General features: G+C 32.6%; 2 protein-coding genes across 2 annotated transcripts; both read left to right on the forward strand.

Moving 5' to 3' along the window:
* The first annotated feature begins 844 nt into the window (after positions 1-844).
* On the forward strand, positions 845-5,734 carry LOC107844023 (cytochrome P450 98A2). The gene is made up of 3 exons (XM_016688489.2): positions 845-1,647; positions 3,831-4,228; positions 4,925-5,734. The coding sequence occupies exons 1-3, from the start codon at positions 1,164-1,166 to the stop codon at positions 5,567-5,569; spliced, it is 1,527 nt and encodes a 508-aa protein (XP_016543975.2). The 5' UTR covers positions 845-1,163; the 3' UTR covers positions 5,570-5,734.
* Positions 5,735-10,675: 4,941 nt separating this feature from the next.
* LOC107844024 (cytochrome P450 98A2) lies at positions 10,676-13,504 on the forward strand. The gene is made up of 4 exons (XM_016688490.2): positions 10,676-11,382; positions 12,063-12,460; positions 12,548-12,782; positions 12,866-13,504. Exons 1-4 carry the CDS (start codon positions 10,896-10,898, stop codon positions 13,264-13,266), a joined length of 1,521 nt encoding a protein of 506 aa, XP_016543976.1. The 5' UTR covers positions 10,676-10,895; the 3' UTR covers positions 13,267-13,504.

A 13,504-nucleotide genomic window follows, 5' to 3' on the forward strand; every position in this document is an offset into this window, starting at 1 on the left:
AATTAATTTTTTTTTGTTTCCCATCAGTTGTTTGGTGTCCGTATTAGAACCCCGATTAATCCGGATCACGTGTTGTAGGGCCCATTAAGGTGGCAGCACTTCCAACAGAGTTTTCTCCATATCTAGGGTTCTAATTAAATGTTAATTCCTGTTACTAGTGAATATATCTTTTAAAATAATTAAAAGGAAAAATTACAAAAGCTAGCATCCTTAAAATTATAATTACAATAAATAACAACACTTCTTCAAAATTGCAACTTATAGCAAAAGTAGCAATATTTTACCCACTTCATAATAATAGAAGAATATGTATTTTTGAGTTGTACATATGTATTTATGAGTAATACATATATATTTGTATATGTATTTATATAACAACATTTTACTTAAATACAAATACAATTTGCTATTTTTTGTAATTATGAAATTGTTGCTATAAAAGTTATAATTAAGGCTATAGAGTTGCTATTTTTGAAATTTTTCCTAATTAAAATAGTACTCCCTCCATCTCAAATAATTGATACAACTTTCGCTTATTTCCTATGTTGTTTTAATTCTTCAAAAATATTATGAATGTGTGTCAATTTTTTTTTTTAAAATAATATACTATATTTTTTAGAATTCAATATGAGTATAGCATCAGAGCCGGGGTATCGGAAACAGCCTTGCTACCTCTCCAGGGGTAGTGGTATGAACTGCGTACATTTTACCCTCTCCAAACCCCAGTGTGTGGGAATACATTGAGTTTGTTGTTGTTGTTGTTTGATATGAGTATAACATCTAAAGTGAAGAGTTCATGCAACTAATTAGCTTATTTCTATTCTCTTTCTCGCATATTCATGTTGATTCCACTCTCATAATATGACATGTTTCAAATAAATTATGCAATGCGCGAAATCAAATTTAATCGAACCTCAATACAACCCCCGGATCTATAGAAACATTGGTCTAAAACCAGCCACGTGATTTCAAAATGTATGTGGGGTAAACTTCCCACCAAAAATTGCCAAAATTACTAATCATTTTCAATCCCAACTACCTCTCTTCTTTAAACTTTCACCTACTTAACTCCCTTACTTTCATTTTCCAACAAACTCCATATTCATATAAATCACCTATCTTCTCCAAAACACTCTCAAAATTCCAAATATTTTTCTATCTCAATGGCTCTATTTTTAATTTTAATTTCCATTGCCATAATTTTCCTAGCTTACAAACTCTACCACAAATTACAATACAAATTACCTCCAGGACCACGACCATTACCAGTAGTAGGAAATCTCTATGACATTCAACCGGTGCGATTCCGGTGTTTCGCTGATTGGGCTAATAAATATGGTCCAATATTCTCAGTGTACTTTGGTTCACAATTAAATGTTGTAGTAACAACAGCTGAATTAGCTAAACAAGTGTTGAAAGAAAATGATCATAACTTAGCAGATAGATTTAGGACAAGGCCTGCTAATAATTTGAGTAGAAATGGAATGGATTTGATTTGGGCAGATTATGGTCCTCATTATGTGAAAGTGAGAAAGCTTTGTAATTTAGAGCTTTTTACTCCAAAGAGACTTGAAGCTCTTAGGCCTATTAGAGAAGATGAAGTTACTGCTATGGTTGGAAATATTTACAAGGATTGTACTAAGCCTGGTATGTGAATTTTATTTTATTTAATTTAATTTCTTGCTTTTGCTATCTACCATGTGATGCATTTGTATGTCGGATTTACTGTTTACTTTTTATTGTTGATATACATAGATTATACATTAATTATGTACGTAATGAGGAGGTGTGACACACTAGCTACGGATGGTTTTAGGCGAGGTAGAGGTAGGCCAAAAAAATATTAGAGAGAGGTGATTAAGCATGATATGGAGTAGTTACAGCTTACAGAGAACATGACCTTGATGGGAAGGTGTGGAGGACGCGGATTAGGGTAGAGGGTTAGGGGGTGGGAGTGCATCGGTTACAGTAGAGGAGCGTTCTGTATTTGTGTTTGAAGTTTCTTGTTCGTGGTGTTGAGTAATGTCTATGATTTCGGATAGATAGTTTTTAGTATTATCTTGTGGATAGCGGTGTTAGTTTATTTTGCATGCTGTACTAGTCTATATTGCTATACTGTTATCGGTCTTAGGCCGGAGATGTATCGGAAACAACCTTTCTACTTCACCTGGTATGTTAGTTTTATTTTATTAATTTGTTGCTTGATTTCTTCTTTTGTTGTTGTGAGTTTATTGTTTATTTTATACTTTATATTGTTGAAGCAAGATTAGTAGTTATATATTTAGGTTGATTTTGTTTAAAAGAGGAGTCTTTATCAAAATAGGCCGTCGGGTTCATTGTTTACTTTTTCTAGTTGATAAACATAGATTATACTATCAGTAATGTAGAATGAAAGAGATCTTTGTTACTCTCTTTGATTCAATTTAAGTGTCTATGTTTAAAAGAGGAGTCTTCGGATTCATTGTTTACTTTTTCTAGTTGATATACATAGATTATACTATCAGTAATGTAGAATAAATGAGATTTTTGTTACTCTCTTCGATTCAATTGAAGTGTCTAAGTTTAAAAAAGGAATCTTTATAAAAATAGACTGTCGGATTCATTGTTTGCTATTTCTAGGTGATATACATAGATTATACATTGTTATTTCTATTTTATATATGAACTGTACATTTCTGACGTTTATCATTAGTCTAAGCAGTTGGATGAGCTGCAATTTAAGAGAGGCTCTTGAATTTTTTGATCATAAATTAAAGATGTGTCTAACTAACCATTGAAATGTACTTTGAAAGAGTCGTGTAGAAGGTTAGAATTAAAAACTTAATACGGAGAGACATTCTTTTCGAATAGAATAAAAAAATGTACTTGAATTGAAGAAGAGTGAGTAATTAGCAATGTTGGGGAGTAGGTGAGTTTGCCTATGGATCTCCAAAAGATAATTTTTCTTGAAAGGAGAGCCCTATATATGGACAATAACTGTTTCTCAATTCTGAGCAAAACATGAAGCTTCAATGATTATTTCATTGAATAATAAAGACTGGTCCCAGAGACCATCTAATTCATTAAGGAAATTTTAGCTGTTGGAGTAGGTGAATCTTTCTGACCAAATATAGTATTTTGTAATTTATTTTGATAACTTTATGAAGGGGATATGTGAAGCTAGGATAAAGTTGTTTCTATATGTGACCTATAGGTCATGACTTCGGGGTAGGCTATCAACATTAGAGGGAGTGTGACCTATATGTCATGAGTTGTTGTTGATGCTTGCTGTAGTGTAGGCTATCAACATTATAGGGTGCGTGACCCTTCCTCAAACCCAACAAAAATGTAGGATGCTTCATGTACTAGTTACCTACTCCCTCAGTTTCATATTAGTTGATCCCTATTGATTATGCTTTTAAAATATAAATTTGAGTAAATACACTTCGTTTAGTCATTTAATATTAAGGGTAGTATTGGAAGAACGTAATAAAATCCTCTTGATCTCATCAAATGGACAACTTAATTGAAACAAATATTTTTAGAAAGATGACCAAGCGGAGGGAGTATTTAGATAACTTCATAGTATAATCATCATGTGTACTTGATTAACTTTTGAGAATGAACAGAAGTAAAACTCTTGAAGTATCCAAATCATAGAAGTTAATGATCAACACAGTGTAAATGTGCCTTGTATATCAACTTAAAGCTTTTTGTGTCTAGTTTCATGGTTCAAACTGTTGGTCAATTGAATTTTTGTACACAAAGTTATGTCCAATTTACCGAACACTGTCCAATCTGCGTGTAATCTGTTCTCGTCCTGATTATAATGCTTACTTAATATTCTGCAGATAACGCGGGTAAAAGCCTGTTGATGAGAGAGTACTTAGGATCAGTAGCGTTCAACAACATTACAAGGTTAACATTTGGTAAAAGGTTCATGAACTCAGCAGGTGAGATTGATGAACAAGGTCAAGAATTCAAGGGCATTGTATCTAATGGCATCAAAATCGGAGGAAAACTTCCCTTGGCTGAGTATGTTCCATGGCTCCGTTGGTTCTTCTCAATGGAAAATGAGGCTCTTGTAAAACACTCTGAACGTAGAGACCGGTTAACAAGAATTATCATGGAAGAACACACTTTGGCTCGCAAGAAAACTGGTGATACTAAGCAACATTTCGTCGATGCCTTGCTTACTCTTCAGAAGCAGTATGATCTTAGCGATGACACTGTAATCGGCCTCCTTTGGGTAAGTGCATATCATATCTTTAGTTTTAAATAGAGACTATGCAAGTAGATTTATGTGTCTATGACATGATAAAGAACGAACAATATGAAAATGCTAGATGTGGCTGTGACGTGATAAAGAACGGTTCATATTTTGAAAGTGTGTTTGTGACATGATAAAGAACGAACAATATGAAAATGAGTATATGTACATCGAGTATAGAAACACAATGATAAGTATGATATGTCTGTGACATGATAAAGAACGATTTAGAAAGTGTGTTTGTGACATGTTAAAGAGCTAACAATATGAAAATGAGTATATATGTGCATAGTATGCAACAATAATGTGTCTATGACATGATAAAGAACAAACCATCTTTCGAAAAATGTGTCTGTAATGTGTTAAAGCAAGAACAATTTGAACATGTATATATATATATATATGTATACTGAGAATACAAGTACATTGATATGTCTATGATGTGAGCAAGAGCAAACAATATTTTGACATCAGAACTACTTTGCGACATTAGAAACAAGAGCTTTGGAAGGATATTTATATTGTGTTAGCTCAAGGATTTGAATAAGTTCAGATTTTATGTATGATGATTCATATTGATGTTGATGTAGCCGGTTTCAATCTTGTGAATTTGATTCTCATTAACTGTTTTGCATAATCATAAAATTTGTATCAATCGTATACGGAACTATGCAGGATATGATAACAGCAGGAATGGACACAACGACGATAACAGTAGAATGGGCAATGGCAGAGCTAGTTAGGAATCCAAGGGTGCAACAAAAGGCTCAAGAAGAGCTTGATAAGGTAATCGGATCGGACCGGATAATGTCAGAAACCGATTTCTCGAAACTTCCTTACCTTCAATGTGTAGCCAAAGAGGCTCTAAGGTTGCACCCTCCAACTCCCTTAATGCTTCCACACAAGGCGAGCGCCAGTGTCAAAATAGGCGGTTATGAAATTCCTAAAGGATCCATCATGCACGTGAATGTTTGGGCTGTCGCTCGTGACCCAGCAGTGTGGAAGGACCCTTTGGAATTCAGACCAGAACGCTTCCTCGAGGAAGATGTTGACATGAAGGGACATGACTATCGGCTACTTCCTTTTGGTGCAGGGAGGCGGATTTGCCCTGGTGCACAACTTGCTATCAACTTGGTCACGTCTATGTTGGGTCATTTGTTGCATCACTTCACGTGGTCTCCTCCCGCGGGTGCTAATCCAGAGGATATCGACTTGACAGAGAGCCCCGGAACAGTTACTTACATGAAAAATCCAATACAAGCTATCCCAACTCCAAGATTGCCTGCACACTTGTATGAACGTGTGCCAGTGGATATGTAACAATCTTGTTCTTTTTCATCTTGGGGCATTTTAACGTTTGTTTAAAATTCATATCAGAAGCTCTTGTTGTGTTTGGCTTATATATTTTCATGTGATGATTAGAAGACAATGAATGAAATGATGCTGTTTAAGTTCTTTGATAAATGCATTTATATTTCGGATAAATATCACCTTGCTATCGTTTAAGTGTTGAATCATCTAGACTTCTTTCGTTTTGTTAGTTTATTCCATCATATTTTGCATCGTTTCTCTTAGACATCCTAATTTTGTAGTTTGTTTCAAACATACACTAAGCAAGTTGACAAGCAAATATATTACCAGGGCACTCTACATTGCAAGAACAAGACAAATATTTAGATGTGCACTGTTTGAAGTTCGATTTGACAAAAGCAAATTTCAAACAAAAATGTCTGAAATCACATACAGGTGAAGTTCATGCATTTTTTTCTGAAGTTCAGATAAGAATGGTTAAACTTCAGTCGCATGTGTCTAAACTTCAACCATATAAAACTTCAGTCATATGTGTCTGAACTTCAACCATATGAAACTTCAGACATTGTATGTTTGACATGTCCAAATGTATACAACAACATACTCGGTGTATTCTAAATGTATATGTATCAAAATATAATAAAATAAAAGGCAGGTACAAATTAATGGTGGTATCAAAATCGAATATCCGTGCACTTCCTTGATCCTATTTGTGCAAATCAACCCAGATAGATAGGTTGGTGTTTTCAATTTTGGTGTTTTAGTTAAGTGTTTGGCCCAATGGTCCCAACCCAAAACAAAGAATGGACTCAAAGACCCATAGGCCCAATACAAATTTGTGTAGCTCTGTTTCACTGCATTTAGGTAAGTTTGATTCTGCTTATTAAAGTTTGAAATATTTCAAGATATTTATCCCCAAGTCATATATGAACAAACAATGTGAATTGTGGGCTAGTCATAGCATAACAAAAGAGACTACTTGGTTTGACCATTAGTTACACAAAGAACAAAAAAATTACTCACATGTTGTTTTGATAGGAGATAGAAAAATAATTTTGGCTAAAATTCCGCCTAAAATTAATAAGGATGGTAGTGGAGTGGTAAATACTCATCCTTATTACCAGAAGTATCGGGTTGAGGCCTACTAGATATGGAGTCACCTTATGTTAGGACGCGCTTTATCTCCCGTTATGGGTTTTTCAAATGCACTTAGCCTCGATATGAATATCAAACATCATACAAACACCTTTTATTAGCGGTATTAAAGATTTCGACATTGAATTATACTTTTTGTGTATTATTTTATTTCCTACGTTTATTAGCGATATAGAAAGAAAAAATATTTTAAGACAAAATCACTATGAAACTAATCGAAGCGGATGTAGCCTTTCGGCTATAGATTTATTTGAACTCATAGCTCCAACATATATGCAAAAATCTTATAAAATCTCGAGAATGTTAAATTCAAATTTCTTATTTTAATATTTCATTAAATTTGAATTCTGAATTCGTCGATGAAAAATAAAGTCGTGCACCTCTTCTGCATCATAGTCTGACTAACATGCCATCCTTATTTCAATACGATAGACTTTTTAAAATTTTCTATAAAAATAGACACATGAAAACATTATCGTTTCATACTTAATACACCAAATAGTCTAAGAAAAAGAAAATTCTATGGTACATTTATATTCACAAAATGAAATCTTAATTTGTGCAAAATATAATAGCAGTTAGCAGTAATATTTTAATTTCAAATAAGATGGGATCATCAGCATGACTACATGATTACTCAGAATTTTTTTGTTTGTTATTTACCCTATGATCCTTTTGAACAAATGTGAAAAAGCGTTAGACCAAAGTTTAAAATTTTGTAAACATTAAATTATAATCTAATGTTTTGCTGTCTGGAGAATTATTTTGCACAACTCTTAGAAAATGGGAATACAATCTACTCATTTATTGTTGACTTCAAATTTTCGGTAATCGCTTATTCCAAGGTAGGCGGGCTTAGATAAGAAATACTTTTTTATATACAATCCTTCGTTAAAGCATTCAAACCAACGAGTAAGAAAATAAGATCAGTCGTGAGTTGATATTTAAAAGAAGGAATTCATTCTGATGATTGGTTACATTTCTTTATGTTTTTTATATCAGTAATTGAAGTTTAATTAGCTGAGTGCTCTTAGAGTAGTCGATCTAGTCAGAAACTACGTCAAAGGATATTTGCGTAAATCAGTATACGAATCACATAGTTAATTTAAATCATGTTGAACTAATACTATACAAGTAAACATAACCTCCCCCACCCACCCCCACACACACACAAAAAAAAAAAAGTAGTAGAGCATGTACGTAAAGTTATAATTTTGCACAACTCTTAGAAATTGGGAATAAAATCTACTCATTTATTGCTCATTAAAATCAGCTTCAAACTTTCGGTAACTTCTGATTTATTTCAATATAAGTGGGATTAGATAAAAACTATTTTTCTTTATATCGATCTTTCGTTAAAGCACTCAAACCAATGAGTAAGAAAAAGAGGCCTTGAGTTGATATTCAAAAGGAGGAGTTCATTCTGGTGATTGGTTACATTTCTTTATGTTTTTTATATCAGTAACTGAAGTTTAGATGAATGCTCTTGAAGTAGTCGATCTAGTCTGGAAACCAAGTCAAAGGATATTTGCGTAAATCAGACTATGAATCATATGTTACTTTCGTTTGCTTTTACTTATCACATTTTGACTTGACACACCTATTAAGAAAAATAATTAATAACATGATTATTTTATTATAGTACTCCTATTAAATGATGTTTATATTATATCTTGAAATTAATTTAGAAAAAAATAATTAATGCTAAGGATAAAATTAAAAAAAAAAAATCCTCTTTTGATATGTCAAAAATAATAAGTAAATATAGAAATTTAATTAGAAAATTAGTGATGTCAAAAATAATAAGTAAATATAGAAATTTAATTAGAAAATTAGTGATAAGTAAAAAAGAAGAGAAGTTGTTAATTTAAATCATATTGAACTACTAATAATTTTAGATTTTCTATGTAACTAGACGGTCCTGACCTTGAATTTAGCAAAGTATATTCAACATTAACTAAAATGGCAACATTTAAATGGTCAAAATTATGTCATTTCTGATCAAAAGATGGGAGTATATCCGTGTAATGATCTGCAGCATTCAATGACCCGTGCAACTTGGTACCCCATTTACACTTAGGCTCATTTAATGTTAGTAGTAATTAAGATTCTAGATAAGTAAACTATAATCTCCTCTAATTTAATGATAATTGGTGGTGTTCGGGCTAGTTTGATGCATCCGATTATATTTCACTCACATGATGCTACTACTTTTTCTTTAAACAGTCCCTGACAGAAATGTAAATTAATACGACATACTCTAGACCCTTAGGGGTCGTTTGGTTGGGAAGGAGTTATCATGGGATAATTAATTTTGAGTTTAGTTATTATCCCGGAATTAGTTATCCCACTATGTATTTGGGATAACTTATTCGATCATTATGGTGTAAATGGTGGGATAAGTTATTCCAACCTTGACAACCAAACAATGCACTAAAAATTTTATCTCGAAATTATTATTTTATCTCGAGACTATTTAATTTAGTACCTCACACCAAACGATTTCTTATGGTCCGACCCTTCATCAAACACCGCGTATAACGACGAGCTTTAATGCATCGGGATGCCCTTAAAGGAATAACTCTTTAATTGCCTTCACTAAAATTTGAACTTGCAAAAAAAAAATAATAGTTTAATATGCACATATAGGTGAATTTTATATAATATTACTCCTCTAAGATTTATATATTTTATTTTAAACATGACTTTTATTTTTACTATTAATAGTAAGGATGATGAAGAGACGCCAAGTTTGAGACTTTGATCTCACTATCCTTTTTCAAATTAGATATGTTGACATTTTTTCCATACAAAGCCAGAATTTTGTAATATCATGCTTATTTCATTGGTGACTATCTTGTTTGAAAGCTAAATATATACATCCAAAATAATCTTGAATACATATAGTTTAGTCTTAATAAGAGTACTATAATAATAAGAACTACTACACCTCAATCCCGAATCATCAGTTAGGAGTTCGATATATATGAATCATTATTTGCATGTTACTTCATTTAAGTTCATTTAAATTCAATCTCATACATTGTTTGAATCCTCGTACACACATGATTCTCAATTTTTCTCTTTAAATTTCTCACTTGATATACAATCACACCTAATTTCGATTTTATGCATTAAAAATGAAAGCACTTCCTAGTTGTCATCTTGTGCACGCAAGGTGCAAGCTAACTAAAGTAGTAGTCATTTTACTTGAATATTTCTTCTCTTTGTTCAGCAAATTAAAGATTTTCTGCATTAATAACTAGGCCTTAGCTTCATGGATAGCAACAAGTGATTGATGGTTGATTCAAAGTCTTCAAGAAGATTTATAAGGACATTATACTCTATATATAAAAAATATATGTATATCTTCTTTGATTTGTAATAATTTAACAAATATTGACAGACTTATTAATATTCAAAAAATGCACTCCTAAATATGTATATGGTTACTTAGTTAATACTTATATGTAAAATATCCTCTCTCACCAAAAAAAAAAAAAGTTGATTTTATTGCATATATAGAAATGCATATTTAATTATTTATTCCTGTCAAACCATTTGAAGAGTCAAGTGGGTCATGCCGCAAATTATAATTTATTAATTTATTTGCACGAATCAAAGAAATAAGGCAATTCTTGGATAAGGTCAATCTGGAATAATCAATTATACATCAATACTTTGTCAAAACTAAAATTATGTACTCCATATATAATCTCCTTTTGTTAACTATTTACATTTTAAATATTTTAATAAAAATTGAGGCTTCGCCGCTAACTACTGCAATATTCATGTGATTTGACCGTGTAAATTATAATACGTATCATTATTGTCTTTCTCATGACAATTTTAAAAAATTAGTTTACCTAAGTTACGTGCACGATCGTATAAGTAACTTCTTATTCTTTCTAAGTTATTCAAAATTATCTACACGTAAATCTCCTTACAAAATGAGATTGTAATCTTAAAAAACAAGGTAAGTTAATTATAACGTATAAACCTGATTTGATAAGTATATTTTTTTTATACTAACCGTGTATATATGTTAATCACAAAAGAATTTGACTTTAGTAAACTACGACTTTTTCTTCATTTAGGGAATGAAAAAAGTAGTATTTAAAGGGGGCATAGCTAGCCTTATTTCATATTTTCATTAGACACACACAAACATTATCCTATTATGGCTTTTCCTTTAGTCCTCTCCCTATCTATATTTCTCATCTTTATATGTTACAAACTCTACAACCGGCTCACGGCCAAGCTTCCCCCAGGACCCTGGCCGTGGCCGGTCATTGGGAACCTCTACAGCATAACACCGGTGAGGTTCCATTGTTTTGCAGAATGGGCCCAAATATATGGACCCATTTTCTCATTTTACCTAGGGTCCCAGCTAAATGTAGTGGTGAATAATGCGGAACTTGCAAAAGAAGTTCTTAAAGATAATGACCAAAATTTGGCCAATAGGTTTAGAACAAAGCCACTTGATAATGTGAGTAAAAATGGGATGGATTTAATTTGGGCAGATTATGGACCTCATTATGTGAAAGTAAGAAAAGTTTGTAATCTTGAGCTTTTTACTCCAAAGAGAATTGAAGCACTTAGGCCTATTAGAGAAGATGAAGTTATTACCATGATTCAAAATATTTTCAAGGACAGTACTAAGCCTGGTATGTGAATTTTATTTTATTTATAACATGTATATAGTATGCTATTTAACATGTACCTACTTTTTAATATTTGTTTGCATGTTTATTTAAACTTCAGAATAAGTTAGGCTTGACAAAAATGTCTAAAAGTTACATATGACTCAAGTTTAGACATTTCTGGCTGAACTTCAGCTACATGTGCAAGAACTTTAGATAAATTGTGCCTGAACTTCAGTCGTATATATATGTTTGAACTTTAGCTATGTTACAAATCTTTAGACAACACATATCGAAAGTCGCAGTATGAGTTGAAAGGTTGTTCTAAAAATGAGTATTATTTGTGCAGTTTGGCCATTAAAATATGAGCCAATTTAAAAATCTTTTTGACGTAGTTAATGTGTTAAGAATGAAAATTGAAAAAAAGATAGGAGCATCAATCATCATCATTTCTTCAATCAAATAATATTCAAAACCGTAATGAAAGGTGTTTAATTATATAATAATGATGTAAATGGAATTTCGTTAGTACTTATTAAATATTATTGGGAAAGTCTTTTCTTTGTTCCAGTCAATAGGAGATAGAATTGAATTCTTAAAAAAAATATTTGTTTGGTAACTAATCCAAAAAGGCAGCAATACAATAATGAATATAATAGCCAAAGTATCTTAAATGGTGAATTCGTCTTTGTGCATGCATGCAGGCAATGTTAGTAAAGTTATTATGCTAAGGGGCCACTTGGGATCAGTAGCATTCAACAACATAACAAGGCTAACATTTGGAAAAAGATTTATGAACTCACAAGGTGAAGTTGATGCACAAGGTGAAGAGATCAAAGCCATTATAACTAATGGGATTAAAATGGCTGGAAAACCTAATTTGGGAGAATTTGTACCATGGCTACGTTGGGCATTTAAAGATGAAAATGAAGCACTTCAGGCACAAGACAGGCGTTTGGATACATTTACAAGAATTATAATGGAAGAACATACTATTGCTAGGAAAAAAACTGGGGAAACCAAACAACACTTTGTTGATGCTTTGCTTACCCTTCAGAAGGAGTATGATCTTAGTGATGACACTGTTATTAGCCTTTTTTGGGTAAGCATGTACACTAATGAAATTTAATGTTAATACAGTTGGTGTGCTTTTATATCAATAATTTATTAACGATTATAATTTGTGTAGGATATGATGTCAGCAGGGATGGACACAGTTGCCATAACAGTTGAATGGGCCATGGCAGAACTAGTAAAGAATCCAAGGGTTCAACAAAAGGTCCAAGAAGAGCTGGACCGGGTTATCGGGTCGGATCGGATTGTAAGCGAAACAGATATCTCCAACCTCTCTTATCTACAACTTGTAGTCAAAGAATCTTTAAGGTTGCACCCTCCAACTCCACTTATGCTGCCTCATATGGCTGGTAAGTTTATGATAATCTATCTATATATCAAAATGTTGAGCTCAGTTAAACCCGTTGCTTACGTGTTCTATTCGTCATTACAGGTAACGATGCCAAAGTGAGTGGTTACAACATTCCTAAAGGTTCAATAGTACATGTTAATGTTTGGAATTTGGGACGTGACCCAAAGATTTGGGAAGACCCTTTACAGTTTTGGCCAGAAAGATTCATGAAGGAGGATGTTGACATGAAGGGACATGATTATAGGTTATTACCATTTGGTGCTGGTAGACGTATATGTCCAGGAATGAACCTTGCAGTTAATTTGGTCACGTCTATGATAGCCCATTTGTTGCACCATTTTGTTTGGTCACTGCCTAATGGTGTTGAGGTTAAAGATGTTGACATGATGGAGAGTCCAGGCACAGTGACATACATGAGAACTCCATTACTTGTTGTTCCTACTCCTAGGTTGCCTCTACACTTGTACAAACATGTCGAATGAACATGTAACATACATCTTTTTATTTATTTATTTTTAACTATTACATGCATGACGAATCATCAATGGTGTGAAAGATATCTACCAATACTACTAGATTATAAGTTACAATGATAATATGTAGCATTTTTTGTTTTTTGCATTGCTTATCCTTTGTGTTTTCAGCCAAGTTGCTACTTTACTTTCATGTATTATGAAGTTGTAGTAGCTTTTTGAAATAAAATGTATCCATTATTTTTTA

This window comes from Capsicum annuum, chromosome 10, assembly GCF_002878395.1.
Source record: "Capsicum annuum cultivar UCD-10X-F1 chromosome 10, UCD10Xv1.1, whole genome shotgun sequence".
NCBI lineage: Eukaryota > Viridiplantae > Streptophyta > Magnoliopsida > Solanales > Solanaceae > Capsicum > Capsicum annuum.